Source organism: Mycteria americana, chromosome 6 (genome assembly GCF_035582795.1).
Source record: "Mycteria americana isolate JAX WOST 10 ecotype Jacksonville Zoo and Gardens chromosome 6, USCA_MyAme_1.0, whole genome shotgun sequence".
Lineage (NCBI taxonomy): Eukaryota > Metazoa > Chordata > Aves > Ciconiiformes > Ciconiidae > Mycteria > Mycteria americana.
Genome location: NC_134370.1, coordinates 47282799 through 47304522, shown reverse-complemented (window position 1 = coordinate 47304522; position 21724 = coordinate 47282799). Strand labels below are relative to the sequence as shown.

The window sequence follows — 21724 nt, the reverse complement described above, 5'->3', positions numbered from 1 at the left end:
GTAAAATCCCTGTGATTTGATGGACATGTGATTTGATGCTGGACACCACTGACAAGCATCTTGTATAAAAATGAATTAAAAATATATAGTTAGGTATCTGTATCGTTGTCAGATCACACCTAATGTGTCTTGCATAGGATTATTACAACTGAAAATATACAGACTTGTTTTCCTCATCTCATTGTCTTGCCACTTTTAAAAACCACACTTGAATAGAAAAAGGACATGTTAAAAAAATTAAAGCTTCATCTGCTCGATTCTCACCAAAGTCATAATCCCTGCTCACAACATCAAAATCTCCATAGCAACCACTGCAGTTGTCAGCAATAGCATGCTTGTCTTAGAAGGGACTTTTTATCAATTGCCTTTGTAATTAAACAAAAATGAGGAGAGAAATCACGATTCACAAAGGCAATGATTTCTTATGAAGATGAACTGTTTTGGGCACAGTAAACATTGGTAGTGCTAAATATAGTTGGGATGGTAAATCACCAGCAATGGTACCAAGTTTAGCACTGAAGGCATTTGATCTGGCACCAGTGACAATTAATTTACAGATGCCTTTGCCATTGCTGGTGTATGGCGACTGGCCATTAGCAAGAAGGCTATCAGCAGAATGACACAAAACACAAGCGACAGGCAGCCAGCGGAAGAGCTTTAGACTCTTCTATCAGATTTCCCCATGACACATCTTTTGGCCAAGGTCTTCGTGAGTATAAATGGCTTTTGACAATAGAAGCGACGCAATGAGATCACTATTATGGTCCATCTGGTGTCATGGAACTGCCAAATGGAGCTTGGTTACTCCCACATTTCCTTGCCATATCCTATAAAGAGCTGGTTCAGCCTCCAGAGTAGGGTAAGCCCCAAGATCTTTTGAGCTCAGAACTGGTTTGCTGTTACTATTCACTGGGCATCCATCAGAGCCCTGCCTAGATCTCCCATACGTCTCGATCAGAACTCGACCACTATAGAGGTCTTCCACCATTCAATGCTGAGATAGCAAGTATGCTCTCCTGCTTTAAGATGGATGTCTTTAGATATTGATCTCAAATCCTGTGCTAGACTAGACGAAATTAAGTCTAGTCACGTTCATTGCCACAAGTGGGAAAATCACATTTGAATGCTCCACCAGGGCAAGCCCAAAGGGGTGGGAAGGGGCCTTCTGCCCCTAAGGGAAACTTCAAGAACCCCCTGAACACAACGTCAGGAGATCTCACTATATTGAGCCCAGGTTATCTAGAGAACAGACATGAAAGATTTGATCCTAAGCTCACTGGCATTAATTGGGGTTATCAGGAACAAAGATCCAGGTGGTGGGGAAGCAGCACATGGAAGGCAAGGCACTGCATTTTGCAGGGACAACTTACAATTGGCCTGCCGACCCAGTCATAGGCATAGTCAAAGGTGTAGCCTTTCTTTTCAAATAGCTCTGTGAAGATGGTTCGTAAATAATCGTAGTCTGGTCTCTCAAAGAAGTCTAATCGCCGAACATAACGGAGGTACGTGGCCATCTCCTCTGTTGGAAAAGGGGGAAAAAGCAGCAGCGTCAGTTCTGCTCACACATGAGCTCCATCACTCACAGCCTCTCAGAGCTGATGCACACACTGGAAATATGCTTTTCAATTAACTCCAACTAGGCTTTCCCATGGCACTAGGCTCAAAGTTGGTGCTTAAAGTTGGGCTGAGGGCCTGATCACCAGTGACATGAGTTGTCCAGGCTCTGCTAAGTTCAGCTGAGCCATGCGGATTGACAGAAGCTGAGGATATCCAACAAATCTTCACCCTCAGTGACCTACTCAACAGTCTTTTATTGCTACATGAATCTCACTCAGCTTTCCAGAGCCTTCCTGCCCTGCCCAAAGTCTAATAATAGTCTGCTTTTATTCTGAATCTTCTGAATGAGTTGTTATAAACCAAGGTCTGTGTTTTAGCATTGAGCATCATGCTGTGAGAGAATTGTGTGGGCTACCGGTGCTACCTCTGGCTTTTCCTATAAAAGTAGTGGGTTTTAGTAATAGTCCACAATGCAAATCAATTCAAACACTTCTCAAGCAAAGATGGAAGTCCCACCTCTGCTCCAGAGAGCTGCTGCTCTACCTCAAATCTGAGTTCCACAGCTAGTTTGATTCTATACATTTGTATAAAAAACAAACACTAAAACACACTGTACAATAAATGCCAACTCACTGAACCTGCCAACTGAACACTGAGCCAAAACAGATGTTTAAAATAGCAATAGCAATTTCATCTGGGGAAGGAAAGCAGGAGATGTTGGTGGGCACCCCATGGCACCCCTGAGCTCCAGCAACAACTAGGGTCTGGCTGCCCAGAGCACTGTGCTGCCCAAAGCACTGTGCTGCCCAACGTTATTACATCAGTCATAGCCTTGAATATTCAAAACAAGACTTCAAAGGGGAGGCTCCAGCGTTAATTTACCTAGTGCACACAGAACAGTGTTTGGTGTTAAGCTAATTAATTGCTTTCCTGCATCTGGGTCGTACTCTGCATGCACAGAGAACTGAGCCCTGGTAACTCATGTCCTGCCCCTTCCCAGCTCTGTCTTGGCTCACGCCTAAACCAAGGTAGGACATTTGAGCAGAGCTCAGTACAAGGTGTGAGACTGGGCACTGCAGTACGACTGATACACCAGCATGGTTTTTGCCTTTAGCTAACAAAAATAAGAACAGCATTGCTTATTGATACTTAACTCTGCCTGTGGCTTGCAGCTTGCATGTCACACGGAGGTAAAAGAGGAAAAAAAGGAGGAGAAGAAAGGTAATCTCCTCTTCCTGCAAGTATTGCTGAAAGGTGGAGGACCAACAGGTTTCAGATGAGTAAGGAATAGAAATAAGTTCTCTCATCTCACTTCAGCCCAGACCTGCAGGTGTGACCCAGCTCTGAGGAACGAGTATTGGACTATTTGCATCCAAAATCCACCCAGTTCCAAGCAGAACAGCCAACCTGAAGCTGTTCTGCTTGGAACTGGGTGGATTTTGGATGCAAATATGTCTGGGGAATTAGCATGACTTGAGGGAACAACAATCCCCTTCCAGGCTTGCTGCTCCTCACACTGGGAAAGAGCCATATGACAACAATGGCTCCTACAAGAATGGGGCTGATCGTGGGGACCTGGGTGCTCTCCCTGGTGTCAGGATTTCAAAAAACACCAAAAAACCCCACTCTGTGAAGGCCACAGCATACCTGGGGAGGGCTTTAACTTTGTTAGAGCTTTCCTAGCTCCAAGGTTGACTTTTGTTTAACTGGAGAAAAGGTGTTGGGCTTGGCTAGAAGCACATCTTTAGTAATAGTCTCCTTAAAACTGCTGTCAGATGGTGGAATTCAAGGACAGACACATCATCCCATCTTCTAAGCTGGCCAACTACAATTTTAACACCTGTAAAACCTTCCATTTGGAAAAGAATTAACTCAGTAGATCCAACATGGTCACTTGAGAGATGGAAACTACAAGGCCCTCTTTTGGAGGGAAGCCAAGAAGCAAAGCAGGAACACATGGCACTTGAACATTGTCCAGCCTCCTTGATGAGAAGAGTTATGCTCATTTTAAGCCACAGCCACAAGCCCTCAGGCCCTGCTAATTTATAGCAGCAGCTCCAGTTGTCTGCCAGCTTGAGAAACAGCATAATGGATACACATCATCCAAATACTTTCTGCCAGAGGAGCTCAGAACCATCATTTTTAACAAGGTATGTCCACCTCCAGCTGCACTCAAATGGTCCCATCAGGGCTTTACCTGGAAAGTTCTCACAGAGAACTTCAACCGGAGTGTTTCTCTTTGTGTCCCCAATCTTCTGATACCTCTCTTTCAAGGTGTCAGCCTGTAGCACACAAAGACAAAACAGTTGTGGAGAAAGAGTTCAACCATGTGATAAATGACATGCTGTATGGGAAGAAAAACAAGGTACTTAATACTGATTCTGGGTGGTATCAGAAGATGTTACTTGTAACTGAATTGCATCCTAGACTACACTAGTAGGAATACTATCTTACCCTGTTGTAATTCTCGCTATACATTTTGTGTGCTATCAGCAAAGAATATCCAAGGACACACTCAAAACATCTTCAGTACTTGTAAGGAAGGACACTTGTTAGTATCTTACGGGGCTAATTTCTTACCAGCCCAGTCCTGAGCACTGTACAGGGAAGCTTTCATGGGACAAGAAAATAAAGCTGCATATACTGTGATTGCACATCAGTCCTAGGCTTTAGAGCCATTGGCAACCTCAAGACCTTCATAAACAACTGTAAAAGTAGATAAATTGCAACTGCAATTTGGGCATGTCGGGTTTTTACTAGTTTGTATAATAGAATGCCACCACACAGATAACTAGTTTACATCCGTTCACACCTCTCCCAAATCCCATGCTACCTCTCCTTTCACCCCCAAAGTGTTTATCACTTAGACAGCACTGATTAAACAGTTGGTCATCAAGAAAATGAAACAATTTTCAGTTAGATTTCCCACCTAAATCCCTCCTGAAGCAGAGAACTCTGCTCCAGTCGGCACCCTAAGATCAGGTTTTATTGCCTCCATTTCAAAATATGCCAATGAGATCTGCCAGCAGCATAATTAGCACCGTAAGATGTTCTCTCAAGACTTTAGCTCTGACAATAGACCAAAAGTGTAAGCTGAGGAAACCTAGTAGAGTGAAGATACCATATTCTAGAAGAAGCTCAACCGTCCGTGTTTGTTCTGGAGCTGAAAAAATATAGGACTTCAAGAAGCAGTCAACTAATTCTTATCAAGTTCAGCAATGAACTGAGGAAATTTTGTAGAGTCTTGTCTAAACCTGGAATTATTTTTGAACAATTTACAGGATTAATTTAAAGCAGATGAGTACAACTAAGCCAGAAACAAAATATGTAATGGAATAGCACACATTTACAGAGGTGTGAACTTAAAGTTGGAGAGATTCTGATTTCTTTCAGAATCACCTTCATGCTTGAAAAACCCTTTCTTTGTTTTTATGAGTTGCCAATGTTTCTGGCACATGTCTGATAAGGCTAAGCTGAGACTAACTCTGGATAGATGGTGACAAAGGTCTATCGTGTAAGCCACTGCCACTGATCATAGCAGCACTCTGCTGAGCAGCTTGAGAGTCCAAAAGCTTGTGTCCTTTTTCCAACAGTACTAACAGGTCTAACAGGAGTTATTGTCTTCATTAATAAACCTTCTCCTGACCTGATCAAATTTGATCCCTTCATTCACTGCAATTCCAAAGCTGAACACAGTAGCTTAATCATCAGGAAAGTGATGGAGAAGCGAAGATGCAACTACCAACACCTTCAGAGCCAGCAAATAACTTACTACTAGTTAGTTCAGCTGACGGATGTTAGCTGCAGTTGCTGTAACCCAATTGCTTGCAGCCCTCCACATTGTACATGACATTTCATAAACTTCTAAGCACTGAGTGTCCAATGTCTCTGGAGGGAAGCCAAGCTCAATACTTCTGCCAGAAACCAGTTTTTCAAGCTGAAGTCCATCTGTACATCTAAAACCATCAAACTGCTCCCATTATAAACACATTTCAGATGCAGCTGGGGGATTGTGTGCCGTAACTGGAATTTCATAAACAACCACTGTGTCCCAGTCTCACTCCAGCTCGGGGCAGCTTCATGGTACAGCAAAGCTGCTCCAACAGCTCAACAGTTTTCTCATTGCCACCCCTGTCCCAGCCGCTCATATGCCTCTGCTGATTCTTCTCTCCAGAGCTGTACCCATACAGCTAAGCTAATGGTAATTTGAAGTGGCAGGTAACATATTTCTATCTTAAAATCTTTCCTGTAGGTAAAGCTAACGCCTTCATCATTAGACTTCAAGGACACAAAGAACGGGACAGCGTTTCTGGCTGGATTTTGCAAATGTTTCCCCACCAGATTCTCATTTGGGCACAGACCAGACAAAGTTTCAAAGGGCAAAACCTAAAACTCAAACCTACCTTCAATCCTTGCCAGGGCAGACTGCCTCGGAGGAAATACATAAACATATGGCCAAGGGCTTCCAAGTCATCTCGACGACTTTGCTCTGGAACAGAAAAGATGACAAATTATTGCTGCAGCTGCGGAAATGGATCTGAGATCTGATTAGTAGCCACATGTATTTCTGAGATAAAGTTATCCCAGGGAAGTTCACTTGCTGTCTGAAGCTCAGCCCTTGTACAAATATACCTAGAACCTGTTACAAAAACCCATAAAATACATAAAGAAAAGATCAACTAGAAGGCATGAGGTAACACAGGAGCTGTAAGACATACTACATAGCCTTAGGTAGAATGGATAAGATGTGGAGATATTAATCGCAGAGGAATAAAGCAGCTCCCGAGTTCTCTGGACTGCCAGTGCCGATGGTGCAACTGCCATGTGGTGCTGGATTACATTATTTCCTCTGAACTACACAGGAACAGGCAGGGGACGCTTGCAACCAGCTGCAGGAAACTACCACGTTGTACAGTGCCAACCCTTTCTCAATTGTTTCTGCAGCTCATCACATCAGAGCAGATCAAAACCAGCTCCTTCTAGCACTGCTTTTCCTTGTGAAACACTTGCTGCTGTTGCCATGCAGATGTTATGATTATAAATGAGGGCGGAAAAAAGGGGGCCTCAAGCCAAAGGAAAAAGCATCCTTAAAATAATCTACCAAAACGTATCAAAAAACCCAAACGAGGATACAAGATGCTGGGGGTGAGAACACTCAGCAGAAGGGAATCGAGATGACAGTTCCTGCAGGTTACCCTGATACAGCTGTAAAAAGGAAAAAAAAAAAGAGGATGTCCTGGGTAATTTAGTGCAACGATGCAGATGAACTTCTTGGGAAGATGGTTGAGTGCAGTCGTCTTTCAAAAAAATTGCTATCAGACTCCTTTATTTTGTTCAGTCCTGAAATGTGAAGGGACTGACTCCACCTGGGCTGGCCTCACCAGCAAAGCATCAGCCCCATGAAAAACCTCTGGGCAGAGTCAGCCCCCCAATGCGGCTGGCAGCCAACCTTCCCCTCCTCAAACACACCCACCCAGAAGCATCTCTTCCCCTGCATGAGCTGTGGCATTAGCTGCAAAACCTGCAGGGAAAAGGGTCCTAAAGAAGGCACGTGGTGTACTTAAGACAAAAGCAGATCTTCTTTCCACATCCACCTGCCTTGATCTCATAGCTGGGAGGCTACTCAAATAATATTCCATTATCTTACTGCTCTTATGAGTTTAAGCGAATATAAACATTTAATAAGGTTCTTTGCCTTTCAGCCACAGAAATGTAATCTTCTGGTATGAAAGAAGGCAGTAAGGTGAGGAAATGAAAGCCAGGTTTAAAATTAGTAAAAAAGTTAATTTTCCCCAAACAATTATTAGGTCAGGGAACATCCAATTCTAACACCTGGAACTGGAAGGTACCAGTACAGAGCTGTGCTATAAAAATCTATTTGGTCATCATTTAGTGCAGCAATTACTACCCACCTACTGGCCTTTTATGAGTGCAGGGTTGGTACCAGCTATTTAGTTCCTAATAAAAACTATAATTATGAGGCTTCCAACATTTCAGCTGTCTCAATTTCTCAAAAGGGGAAGAAAAAAACAGCCTCACAACTGTAAACAGCATCACAGCACCCAGTGGTTTACAAATAGCTTGAAGGGCATGAGAGCACTGTAAGCCAAGCTACCATTGGAGGTCTACAAGACTCCGCACTGCAAGCTCCCACCAACCACACAGACCTTTGCCAAGATGAGTGTTGATGGACATGTATCTTGCTGTTCCAGTTAAACTCTTGTGTTCCCTGTAAGGTATGTGTTTTTTGGTTTCTGGGTCAATGTACTCCTTCGCCAATCCAAAGTCTATGATGTGAATGACGTGCTCTTTCTTGTTGCCTTGCCGGCCAATAAGGAAGTTTTCTGGCTTGACATCTCGGTAGATGAGGTTCTTCGAATGCACGTACTCCATTCGTGATATCTGCAAAACGACAAGGCAAATGTTATTTGCAAGCAGACCAGCTACTGTGCTCTCCCGGCTAACGAGGCAGCAAGGTTTTGTTAGCCCATTGCTGAGCCTCTGCTCGGTGCTATCTCAGATTTCGGCTGCTCTACGAGAAATGCCACAACAGATGGAGCAAACCAAGGCAGAAGTTACAACTGGAGCTGGGTTGCGTCCTCTGATGCAGAGTTGGAAGAGGAATTTGTCATCCCCTCCTTTCTCCAGCTACCGTACTGTGCTCCCTGACTTTATCCCAATAGAAACTGCAATGTCTGTTTCTGAAACGTTACCAACAGGTCATAGCTCTTGGAAGGATGCCACAGGGAATTGCAGCAGCCTTTTTTAATTGATTTTAAACATACTAAACCAGTTACCAGGAGCTCTTCCCTTGCCCACAGCCTTCCTTGTTGCTCTGTCTTACCACCTTCCTCCCTTGACCCATATTTTGTCTTAGACACACCAGATTCTTCATGGAGGGGGATTTTTGGGCAGGCAGAAGCCTTATGATCCTCAACACTGACTAAAAATAATAACTAATCTAATCAGTTATCAACTCAAAATAGCTGGAATATTTTTCAGCTTTTGACTAACTTTGTTCTGGCAGTATGACTGAGAAGGGAAAGTAAAAGGGCAGGAACCCCACTTCCAAGGTGATGGAGGGCCATTTCTCCTCTAACAATGCACCTTATTCAGATGCTCATCATTAATATTGCTTTTGAAACTAAATATATTGCAGATAAAGTTTGAATAGGTCAGCAAGCAGATCTCCTTTGGGTTCCTAACTTAATAGATGATTCCAATTGGAAATAATTCACAATTTCATTTAATTTATTACCATTTAATTTCTTTTTTAGGTTTTAAAAGAAAACATGTGAATTCCCAATTATGGCTGTCTTGATCCACGGCTGCCCTGCACACATGGTGGCTTTGTTAAGCAAGATGCTTCTTTGGAAAGGCCTTCTACCCGTCTGCATGCAGGCTTGCAACACTACAAAACCATTGCACTTGCACAGTCCAAATTTTGCACTAACGAGTGTCAGTCCGCAGAGGTCACTGCCGCACTGCTGCAGCGGACCTCACGGCCTGATGCTATCAGATTTGGTGAACATTTAAGGTGAGAGCCACCAGCTGGTCACCCCCACAGGGAACTAGGGAGCTCCCTGTGGGGAGTCACTGGTTCCCAAGCAGTTCTGCACTGGGTCAATACTGGCAGGACAGCTCCGCACCTTCTGCACGGGGCAGGCTGGAGCGTATGCCACTCTGGATCACCAAGCCCGCTGATCCCCCAGCTAAGCAGCTGCCCAGGCAGCAGCAACCCCACGTCAGTCCTTCCAACTGACCTGCTTGCCTCAACGATGAGGGCCATTGGGCTGATAGACCCTCACTACTCTTTGGTTTCTTGCTCTGAATCCAGACACATCCTCAGCTGGCAAACACAGATCTTTTTCTTTACAGACCTTGGATCCATACCTGGCTGAAAGCTCCACGTGCATGTGATCACTCCATCTTGCTCCCAGAGGTTTATTAGATACCTTAATTTTAAGGAAAACTTGCTGCATTTCCACCACTTGGAAAGAAGCAACAGGCAGGAGGGGGCAGTGCTCATTATAAAATATAAAATGCTGCACAGGGAGGGCTGGAGACAGGAAAAAATTGACTGCAGGTGAATCAGTCTTAAAAAATAGGACTTGCTCAAAGGCTCTTCAAAGAAGGTAACAGCACGTGTTGCTGTTCCCCTCCCCTCTAAGTAGTGATTTATTTCAATGTGCTGAGAAAATGGGTTTCATGGATAACAGCCATTATTTCTAATCAATTATAGGATGATGCAGAACAGAGCAGATGCTCTGCACTTCAGCCATTCTTCACCCTTTGAATCACCTACAGGACACAGCAGCAGGTTGGAAGACAAAAAGGTATGTTGGGAGGCAATTCAAATTAAGATGCAACCCTTAAAACTGGAACAAAGCGTTTCTTGCCTCTCCACATATAACGAGCTTTCAAACAGAGACTGACTGGCTCATTTGATTTGTTTCTGCTATCAGAGAAGCTCAGTTGTTGAAATGGCAAACAGCAATTATACAACCTGAAAAAAGTGTATTTTTTTTGTTCCTTAAAATCTCACAGCAAGTCGCATTGGCCAGGACAACAACCTGGACAGCTGAGACGTCAGATGAACCGGATACACTCCAGCAGCACTTGAAGATACTTATTTACCTGCTTTTTTTGCTTCCAGCACACACACACAGATGCTGTTGGGTCTTTCATATTCCTTTTTCTTTACTTCCACCTGCCTGGATGCTTCATGATGTGCTGCCAGAGAGCTGCAGGCAGCCAACGACGGCTGAAAGACGCTCTCCAAGTCAGAAAGATGTTTCTGGGAGTAGCCTCCATGCTTTATTCACCCTGACAAGACACTCACCCTGCTTGTGGCTACTAGTGACGGGGAGCCGGTGACTATCTGTGCTGCACTGCCCTTCCAGCTTGCTGCCCAAGAAGAAATTAGCAGCGCTGGTGCAGCGTGCCCTTGCCCTGACTCAGACCCATTGCAGAGCTGAAGAAGAGGAGTGGGGTTCCCACTCCAGACATGTGCTGGATGCAGAGACATGGTGCCCACTCCTTTTGTGTTTGAACTACAGGCTCGAATGTCTGTGCATTAATTCTTCAACGGACAGAGAAACCACTGCCAGGAGCTAGGACTAACTTTTGGAATTGCTTTTACACTGGAAAAACAGTGACTGTGAAGCAGTGTTAACATCTGCTCTGTTACTTTCACAGTAATAAGAACAGACTATGTATGGCATTTTATCATAGGGCACAGGAACACTAGGGGTGGATGGGAGACTCTGCTTGTGAATTAAAGCAGGATTTCCATGGCCATGGCTGGCCGAGTCCATCTTCAGAGCCACAAATCTCCATTTCAGATGTTGGAGAAACCCCTGGGAGAGAGAGCATCCCCTGGGACACAGCAGGACCCCTGCGCTGCGACTGAGAAATGAGAATATATTTGTGACATTTAATCAGATGCCAAAGAAACCCATGCTTTTATTTTCCTTTCTCCTGTCACAGAAGCAAGCGTAACAAACCCTCTTTCCCCAAAAAGCTATCTCTTAAAGATCTGATCTCTCTGGCAATCCTAACTCTAGGCCCTCCTGATAAATTCGAGCCCTTCTTCCACACATCACCTGCTTGAATACAGATCAGATCAGCAGATTAAAAATTCCTCCTGTTTAAAGGCTCTTTTGGTGTCTCTCATGCAAGACGATTTTGATGGTCACGAGTAAAAAACTTTACTATGACTTGGTCCAGATTGCAGGCAGAAGTATTTGCACAGTGCCTGGCACAACAGGCTTTGTCTCTGACAGCAAGCACTTAAAGCAAGGGTGAAAATAACATTTACTCCTGACAAAACTGAGTTTTCAATGAGCATTGCACATGTTGGATCTGGCCAAGAGTGAAAAATTGAAGCCAGAACACAAAACATTCTCCCCCATCCCAAACACCGAGTCAGCTCTGCAAAGCCCTAAGGTGACTTCAGATTTATGGGCTTTAGGGACTCATGTTAGTGAAAACGTTTTTAATTGCCAAGCTTTGCTTTGTTCAGAAACGTCAACCACTCGATCTATTCAGCTGCACACGGAGGATGGAGGTAGCAGTTCCAGTTTGATGCTCCTAGCAGAGCAACGTGAAGCATCAGAGACGCACAAGTTGCAGAAGTAACAGAGCTGGAAAACTTCCACCGGGGATGGAAAAGCAGAGAACTCCTTCAATGCAGGTTTTCACTGAGAGGTATGAAACAGTGCATTAGAGTAAGAGCACTTCTGATTCGACTCAAGCTGTGCTCGATAAGCTGCTGCCACAGCTCTGAACACAACTCATGCTTACCAGAAGAACATGCAAGCCTAGTGACAAACCTGAGGGCTGCGTGGCTCATCCCCCTGCCGAGGAAGACCTTCCTACTGTATCATCTCATCTGAAAAGACTCCAAAATGGGTTCTCCTTCTTCCTTGAAGACTCATTATCATCCAGTCTCTATCTCCCTCAGCCAGGAGAGTCTTCCTGATGTAAAACCACGTTTAGATTCTCCCATAATCACAAGCAACACTCCGTAAAACAATGATGATATATTTGTTTCTCCTAGAGGGCTCTTCTTTCTTCTAACCTCTGTAGAGTTAAAGGATCCACCCCAGTCCTGAGATACTGCTACCTGTCAAGCTAAGTAAGATCAGCCAAGCATGTATGCTTATGAAAAGACATCTTTCAGGGATGCCTCTGGTTAAAAATTGACCACCACACACAAAAAAAGGAGATCAAGTGCCACCACACTGCATTCAAAGTTCCTGCCTAGTTTTAGCATGCAGCATACATGTAGATGTGTTGGAGATGTGCTGCAGCAGCGGTCAGGCTTAAGGAGGGAGAAGGGGGAGAAGGCAACTAAATGGGACCTTGAAAGCAGCAGCTGGCTGCTGTCGGGCTGAGCCTGCGGCAGGCAAGGGTAAGGAACCATGCAAACAGCAGAGAAGGGGCTGGACACTCCTAAAGACATGCGGATCATTACATGCAAGTGAGGGGAGAAAGATCTAGGGGACAAAGAGGTGGACACTTAATATCCCACTAGCTCAGGGCACCCTTGCTGCCAGTGTTGCTGCTCCAACATGTGCAAAAACATCCATGGCAGATCTCTCCTTTGTCCCTCTCCAGAGGGGATCAAGGCAGAAGAGGCAATGCAAAGGTGACTCCCAGCATCGGGGTCATCTCCTGGGAGCTCCCCAAGCCCCAAGCTGCAGAGGGGCTTCCCAAACAAGTAGCGCTGCTTTACCTTTGGGTGGTCTTCCTGTGCTACAAAAGCCCAATAATTTGATGATATTTTGGTGAGAACGGAACTGGAGCAGCAGTTTTCTGCAACATGCTGAGTTGTCCCTCACTCCCTACAGCAGGGCAGGGTGCTCCTCTCTGCTGTCTGGGTGGTACCAGGACATTCACATTTTTGCAAGACTCCCTGGACATTAGGCTTTGTGAACAGGCGTGTCAAGCATCAGAGGAGAGAAACTGCTCGTGCAATGCACTGGATTCCGGCAGTGAAGTCTTATGTCTCCTCGCGCCTGTGGTTAGAATTACAGCAGCTTAAGCAGGCTTGGCTGGTTGAAAGCAAGAGCAAAACATAACTTATGGAGGTGAACCCATTGAATTTGGCAGTTCAACTTTCATTCTCTGATGTGTCTCTGACACTGGAGCATAACACAGTGACTTCACTGATTTAGTGTAGGAACTAGGATAAATCCAAGACAATTTCCCCCAAAGCCTTGTGGCTGGAGCAAAGGGTTTTCATTCCAGTTGAGCAGTAAGTGCCAGCCCCTTCAGAAAACATGTCTCCGAGGACCAGCTGAGCCCTTCTCCCAGGAAACCTCCCAGGGAAGGAGATGGGGCACATCTGAAGATGCTACATCTGTCTCCTTAAATGCATACACTCCAAGCTGGTAACTCATGTAATCTTCCTGAGAAGATTGGAAAGGTCCTAAAACATCTCCCATGGAAAAAGGAGCAGCACCGCCTTCTCCTTTCGGAGAACATCAAATCCTCCATTTGCGACTGCTTTTGGTGTCCCCCTGCATCACCCTAAGCATCCGTTTTTCAAACTGGTACCAGTGAGTTGGAAGGCTGGTTAAGGTCACAAGATCAGCAGATGATGCCAGTGAAGACCCTCCAAGTACAGAGCTAACCTGCAACCCTCAGTCTTGGCAAAAGGCAGACGGACACTGCTGTGACAATCTTGATTTCCCCAGCGGTCTCATGGGAATGAATTTACATCTTTACATTTTACATCTTTAGACCAAAAGGTCATATAAGCTATATCCAAGGCTTTGCTATCTGATGCCACTTGGTTTAACCAAAAACAATACTATAAAGTGGTTTTCCACTGATGAAGGACCACTCAAAGCCAACAAAACTAGACCACTCAGCTGCAGGAGGACAACTTCAGGAACCCAGTACCAGACAGGCACTGTTCAAACTTCTGCATCTGTGACCTCAATTTTCCATTTGAGATTCCACTGTGGCAAACTTCAGTTTATTTAGAAAGGATTGTGTTCTTCACTCCCTTACCATCTTCTCTTCGCTTTGACACTTCTATCCACAGATCTGTCAACGTGAATATACAGTCCCACCTCTGCTGTGCCACTTAGGTATCCGCAGACCACAGGTTGAAAACCAGAAAGCCAAACTAAAATGATAACTGATTGGCCCTACCAACTTGTGGAAGTTCACTCACCATGTTCAGTACGTTCAGTTTTCACGCTGTCCACTTTTAACGCAAACACAAGTCCAAGCTACCACTTTCAGCTTGGTTTCCTTTCCTTTTCAGGCAAATTAGGGGCTCTGTGATGCTGCCCATAGATCTATTATTTTCCAACTGTTAGTCATTTAAACCCATTGGCCAATTTTGACCAAATTTGACCAAGGCAGAGACCACAAATGCTAGTATTTTGGCTAAGGAGAGATCAGCTCCCATCACTCTGAGAGGTTTCAGTCTATGAGCAGCCTGGTAGCACCAAACCAGTAAAACTGGTAGGAGTGTGGGAGTGTGCTGTGCTCCCTGTGTCCCAGGGAGCAGGTAAGAAATGAGATGTTCTGGGGGATGTCCAAACAGAGGGAAGGAGCTGGAGTAGATACTGGGGCAGGGGCACGTAGGGGACACAGGACGCAAGTCCATAGGAATCCAGCTTCACTGGTTCTGCTACGCAAGAAGCAAGTTTACTCATAAGCATAAATTCACCTTCCCTTTATAAGCAAAAGTTTTTCTCAAACCTGAGAAGTTTTCTTTTATAAGAAAGATGGAGAGAGACTTTTTACCAAGGCCTGAAGGGACAGGACAAGGAGCAACATTTTTAAACTGAAAGAGGGCAGGTTTAGGTTGGACATAAAGAAGAAATTCTTCACGATGAGGGCGGTGAGACACTGGAAGAGGTTGCCCAGAGAAGTTAGGATGCCCCATCATTGGAAGTGTTCAAGGTCAGATTGGACAGGGCTTTGAGCAACCTGACCTAGTGAAAGATGTCCCTGCCCATGGCAGGGGGGTTGGACTAGATCTTTGAAGGTCCCTTCCAACCCAAACTATTCTGTGATTCTATGATGGAAGGAGATTCTCTCTCCAACCAACATACACCCCTGAACCTTGCACTGTACCAACCCCATCCTTCAGCTAACCCAGGACTGACATAAACGCGAGTCGGCACCATGGAGGCTGCCGGGCAGAGCCCTGCTTACTGTTACTCACCAGCTGGATGGCTATCATTAATACCGTCTTCAAAGTGAACGTCCTATCACAGAGGTCAAATAAATCTTCCAAGCTAGGACCAAGCAGCTCTAGTACCATGGCATTGTACTTTCCACACGGTCCGAAGTAATACACCTGGGGAAGCCCTTCAGCTGGAAGAATATGAAAAGAATTGAAATCAGTCAACGGGACAATGTTAATACCCTTCCTCCTGCATGTAAATCTTTCACTGGGCAGAGCCTTTATTTTTACCTCTCGAGTGTCCTTTCTGTTTGATCTTGCTCAGCAAGCAAATAAGTTTCAGCATGCACTGTGAATGAACTGAAGGCCAAATCAGTGCAGGCTTTGCTCAGCTACACCCTTGAATAGACAAATGGATTTCAAAGCAGTAACACGACCACATGAAAGCATCTAGCTTTGGCAGCTTAAACACTTGGACTTAGGGAACAAAACATGGAGTTCCCTATGTTGCACTAAACACCAGGCAGATTACAACCCCAAATGTGGGCTGGCACTCGTCTGAGCAGTTAGGAAGATAATAGCCCTTGCAGAAAATGAGGCATGTCCAAAAAAGGGCTGCTTTTTCAACCAAGAGAATACACAGCTGTCATTTTTCAGCACAACCTTACACAAAGTTTACTCTTATTATACTCATGAGAAAGGAAAAAAAAAATGTTTTCCTTTAAAAAAGAGCAAAGATTTAAAGTTTGACCTATCACCATGTAAAAATAAGCAATCATAGTCATTACGCATATGAGCAAACCATTTTGCTGCAAGTCACACACAAAACTCTCGACACCCAACTGGTAGGAGCCAGAGCCTACCCTTCCCACCTAACAACTCAGCAAGAGATTTCTCAGCAAGAGTACGCAATATTTATACTCAGCTGACAGTGGCTTTTTGCGTGGATTAGCTTTCTGAAAGGCACCAGAAGAAAAGGGAAAAAAACAGCCGCAGTGTCTGAACACTCACTGAGCTGCACAGAGCTCCTTGAATTACCTTTTAGTCAAAAAGAAAAATCAGACCAGCCCATACAGGGAGGAATTCAGTGCAGGGCTAACTGCAAATTTTTCTAATCAGCATCTAACACAGGCGCTCAGCATCCCAGCATCAGTATCAAACTGTATAACACTTTTTTAAAAAAAAGTATTTCCATTCTACATCTCATAAGCAGTTCCAAAACACAATGGAAGGGTTTTTGTTTTGAAATACGGGGTTTTGTCCTATGTCAAAACATCTTTGCTTGAATACACGAAGGTATGACATCCTGCTCTTCAGTGTAAAGGCTCAGTACAGGGAGTGCTACTATATACGCAGTCTGTTTTCACAAAGTCACGCAGAGGTCTGTAAATTATATAGCATGGGACCTCAAAGGACAGTGTTTATAAACTTTATGGCATGTTTTAAGTAAATGCATATACACACCTATATTTACATAAGAGAACAATATTAAAGGTAGAAAAAAACCCTCACTAACTGTCAGACACCAGAATTAAATTGCGTGTATAACTGCATGGTTTTGTATCTGCTCCATGTTCAGGCAGCCTAGCCCAGCACAGGTCAACGCAGTAAAACAGGGAAAGACTAAGGCTGGAGCATATCAGCAACATAATAACTTTATGTCCAACTACAGATTTAGGAAAGCCTCATTAATCTGCCCAACGGCACTCATCAACTTGCCAGCAATGCAACAAACGTGGCGCTGAGATTACTAAAGCTTAAATATTACAGAATTTATGCTCCCATATATTACTCAAAAACAACACAATGCAGCTTGACAAAGATTACTGTAGGATGGTTTTAATCTCATTAACTCACATGCTTGGCGAACCATATTAGATATCAGTCATCAGGATGCATTAATGAGATATTACAGAGTATTGCAGGAATTCCCAGTCTAACTGGAGTTTTATGTCTTATGTAATACATTTACCCAACCTGGTCTTGGGAGGCTACTGCTCCTAAGAGAGCTTCATGTTTTAAGAAGCATTAATAGCAATTAAGTCCTCTAAGAAAACAGGATGGTTTGATGCAGAAGCAATTCAGAAAGCCAAACAATGATAGGATGTGACCCAGGCAGCTCCAAAACATTTTCAAGTATCCCCAAACCAACATGAATGATAATTTAATGCCATCAGCTTAGTGCTGAAGGCTTGAATAATTGCAATAGCTCTTGAAGTAACTAATGGTGAGCTGTTGAGTTTTCAGTAAAATCTGATGAGGACTTACCTACATTACCTCTAATACCAAGATCATCATATCTACTTTTTAAAGAATAATAGAAGAATAATAGAGAATAATAGAAGAGAATAACAGAATATTCTATGGAAACTTTAAAACTGAGACCATTATAAATTCAAGATATATATACAGTGAGTACTTCTACCACAATTTCTACACTGGGATAACAGTCTTGAAAATTGCAACTCAGGAAGGAAACCACTCAGATTAGGAGTGTGCTAATTAAGGTATACGGGAGAATAAAATTGCAGAAAGGCTCTTAAGGAAGGTGAAGAATCCCATTCCCAGAGCAAGGGGAAAGGAGTAAATTTACAGCCTTACTTGGTAAAGAGAGAGAATTGCAATTAAAATTAAATTCCTACTGGACATAAGAACCAGGAAGATAAATTGCAGCAAGACTCAAAAGATGGGGATTTCATGTAGGAAAGGAAGCAACACAACTATTTAGCGCTCTTTGGGGTCCTAACGCTTTGAGTTAGCTTTTACCCACTCAAAGCCTTATGAGCCAAGAATACCCCATGAGCTTGTGGAGTACCATTCTCAGCTTTAAACCTCAGGAAGGCTCTGCTCTAGGTGGGAGCTCCTGCAAGGTGAAGCTGTAGCAAAGAACATTAAAAAAAGCATCCTAAGTGCCAGCCTACAGAAGACATTATTAGTTTCAGGCATATTTTTAGGGTTCGATTTTTCTCTGAGGGTTGTCAGCAGCAATGCTGCCAGCTCTGCAGTCAAGAGCTTACCTCTTGGCTTTGCTAGAATAAAAATCCTGTAACATACACCTCATTTTCAGACCCAGGCTGCATCACTCACACATGCTAGACCCAAAGGAGCATCACTGACAAGCCCTTCAGAGCCTCCCAGCCCAAGCCAGGGCTCCTCAGCTCCACACTGGTTACTGAAATAAAATTAGGAGGGACACAGGGTAATGCAACATCAGCTCACTCCAACACAAGTCAACATTTAGCATCGTTTTAGGAAGGGGCAAAGCTCCAAAGAGAAGTTGTAAGCTTGATGCAAATATTAAGGCTTGATGCCTGCAGGATCCAAGCAGGCAGATGAGGCTAGATGATTTCAGGGTGCTTCTCTGAAAACTTGAGATACAGGCATCTCTGGACCCATTATTCTTATGAACAGTAAAAAGGGGCAGCCTAAGAAAATGTGCATAAAATTTGATTTAATCACAGCCCATCTGCATAATTCAGGATGTAGCTTGGCTCTATTTCAGCAACAAATCTCCAGGTCCCACTGAGTCCATTGGTGAACCACAGGAACTCCACAAATATCACCAGTAGATCTGTAAATACTTAAGAAGGACGTTGCCAACAAAAGAGATTGATTGAGGAAAATTATCTTTTGTCTGGGCAATTGAACTTGAGGTTTTTAATGGCGAGCAATTGTGTCGGCAAGGGACTGAAAAGGTCAAAGCCATGGTGCTGTGAAAGTCTGTCCTAGATGAGCAGTTCTGGATTCAAAGAGTGCAGGATGAAAAGCCCCAGGCAGAGCAGAGGTCTCCTCTTGAGGATTCGAAGGTACAACTCAACACTTGAAATATAAACCATGATCAGTTTAATGCAATTAATGTACAAAATAACATCTAAACAAGGAATTTCTCCATGGCATTAAACACGACCAACTTATTAAGGCAAGAAAATCCAGGCATGACACATGCAGGTTCTCCTTTGGAGAAAAAGCAGCCTATTACAGTGGACGTTGCTGCAAGCAGAAATCATCTGAATTTGCTTAATGGCTTCAGTCTTGCTGCTGAGTGATTGGCTTGACTGTACGTAAAAGGCCCTGCTCCACCCTTGCTCTTGTGGAAAGTTTATCACCCCAATAAACACAGACTGACCACTGCACTGGAATCCACAGGCAAATTCTGCTATTTCAGCAGTGCAATGTCTTGGAAAAAATTCAAGCTGAGCACAGTGAAAACCTAGCATAGCATTTCGGAGATTAAAGCATCGTGGCTGGAATGAGAGCAAATGCAGACATCAAAGCCAAAAATTCAGACTTTGCTTCCACCGCACTCCTGTGCAGCCACACGACTCTGGCCTTGGGTTTCCTGAGATGCTAAAACCCTAACTGCTCCTGCAGGCTGCCACCAAAAGGGACTGTCCCATCCTCACTCCACCCTCACGTGTCCCACTGCCTCCCTGAGCTCACATGGCCAAGGAATAAGTTGGATCAACCCCCAAAAAAGCTTGAATGCAAGAACGGGAACAGTAACAAACAGCAGGACCACTGCTCTTGGAGAGAGCTTCTTTTGAGCTGGATTAACACCAGGGAACTACACCTTTCAGGAAATTTCCATCTCAAGATCAAGCATCCTGGCTGATTCAAGTAGTGCTGTCTTGCTGCCACATGCTTTATAGCATGACTAATGGCCCTAATAACTTGTCAGACATCCAGTATACTCCAACAAGCCATGTTAGTCCAGGCATCAGACATACAAGTCTTACAGACAGTCCAAAGCTATTTCCAGGACTGGTTATGAAATGGCGACTGGCAGAGAGATGCCAATCAAAGGTTATGCCCAAGGGAAATCTGATTTTGCAGCTTCTGCCCCGCGTGGAAGGCACGGAAAGCGGAAACCATCTGCTGTGGCACAGAATATGTACTGATGCTCTGTATATGAGCATCATGAGAGGCTATGAATAAACCTTGTGCAACAGCAAGCAGCCCAAAGTACAGCCAAGAAGAGACGAGGTAGCAAGTGCAGGAAGCCCCATGTGGCACCTACATCAGTGGAGGTGCAAAAGCCAAGTCCCCATACATCAAATCACCAGGAGACAACCACAACTTGTGAAAAGTGAATGATACTGGTAGCTTCTGAATCACCAATTTTTTTTGCTCCCATGGGAAATTGGTTTCCACTGCCCTTAGATGTGGTGTGGCCAAATAAAGAGAAGCTGACGTCTTCAATTTCAAGAAGAATTACAGAATAATTTCATAACCTCTCTTCATGCAGACGTCAAAGCTGAGGTCTATTGCAGAGGGGAGACACTCCTGAGGAACCCCAAATTAGATACCCAAAGAGGGTAGCAATCCAATGTCAAACAAACAGCTGATGCTTAATGCAAAAACACACTCTATGTGAGCAGCAAGAACTATTCTTCATAGAAATGGATGCAGAGACATGACAGCAGCATTAGTGCACAAAAAGTTGTGCACAATTTTAAAGCAGCACTGATGAATGGGACGTAGATTGTCATAAAATTTTCATTCAGAGTAGAAAGTTTATTTTTACAAATCACAGAATACAAAATTACACGATAAACAGCATAAATAGCAACTGTGCAAGAGCTGAACATCAATAGCTAAAATTAAACATGTTCCAAACAAATTAAGCAAATTGCTTTAGAGTAGTCAACCCATTTAAGCTGATTACACTAATGAGGATCTACCCTTCTCTTAATTTTCAAATCGGAATAAAATCCTGGCTGAAACAGAAGCTTTGCTATCAGCGTGGACTGGGCCAAGATCTCATCTTTTAACCTCTTAAAACATGCTCCATAATAGTGGGTTTAAATCTACCCGAATTATGTCTATTATTATTAAATCTACCCGGTTATGTCTATGAGCTGGAATTACAAAGTCTCGTTCTGACCTTCAGGTTTCTGAATAACCTGCTTCAAAAATAGAAAGAGGGGAGAAAAGTTAAGATAGGTTTGTTACTTGGAATAAAGTTAGCCTAAAGGTCTTTCAAATATTTGATTGCATATGTTTCAGAGATGTCTTATTTCAAAGCAGGACTGCAAAAGCTTTTCAGTACAGCCCTTCACCTTCAACCATAACTGGAGGAGCTTGGGGAAGGACAGAGATTTTGGGCAATTGAGAATATTTTCTCTTGTTTGTTATAAGAAAACACCCAGCAGTTGAAATGCAAAGGAAAACAAGCAGAAAATGCAATTTCTGACTCTAGCACCAACTCACTTGCAGCTGCGTTGCAGGTAGAAAAGGGGATGATGGCACAGGGTCCACCACAATCTTGCTAATTGCTCCAAGACTTTATAAACCTTGAACTGGCATCAGATTAGGGAAAAACCTAAAAGCAGTAAGCTGAGCCAACACACACACAAAAACATCAACATACGGAAGTGGGGCTAGAGCACTGCTGTGACTCAGCGATGACTGCAGTCAGAGGATGTGTAGGCACTGCAGCAGCTCCCTTGCCACTGCTCTGATGGCGATCACAGAGATGACCAACCTGCTTGGAAATCACGAGTGTTTTCAGCC

The 21724-nt window shown here is 43.9% G+C and overlaps 1 protein-coding gene across 1 annotated transcript in view; it reads right to left on the bottom strand.

The window, feature by feature from the left end:
* The window catches only part of CSNK1G1 (casein kinase 1 gamma 1), a 65706-nt gene that overhangs the window by 15879 nt on the left and 28103 nt on the right, over positions 1–21724 (bottom strand). Inside the window, exons 4-8 of the mRNA XM_075505531.1 lie at positions 15251–15402; positions 7725–7959; positions 5961–6046; positions 3755–3839; positions 1371–1519 (exon numbers count right to left, since the gene is read on the bottom strand). Of these exons, the coding sequence (XP_075361646.1) occupies positions 1371–1519; positions 3755–3839; positions 5961–6046; positions 7725–7959; positions 15251–15402 (707 nt within the window). The remainder of the gene's footprint in view (positions 1–1370; positions 1520–3754; positions 3840–5960; positions 6047–7724; positions 7960–15250; positions 15403–21724) is intronic.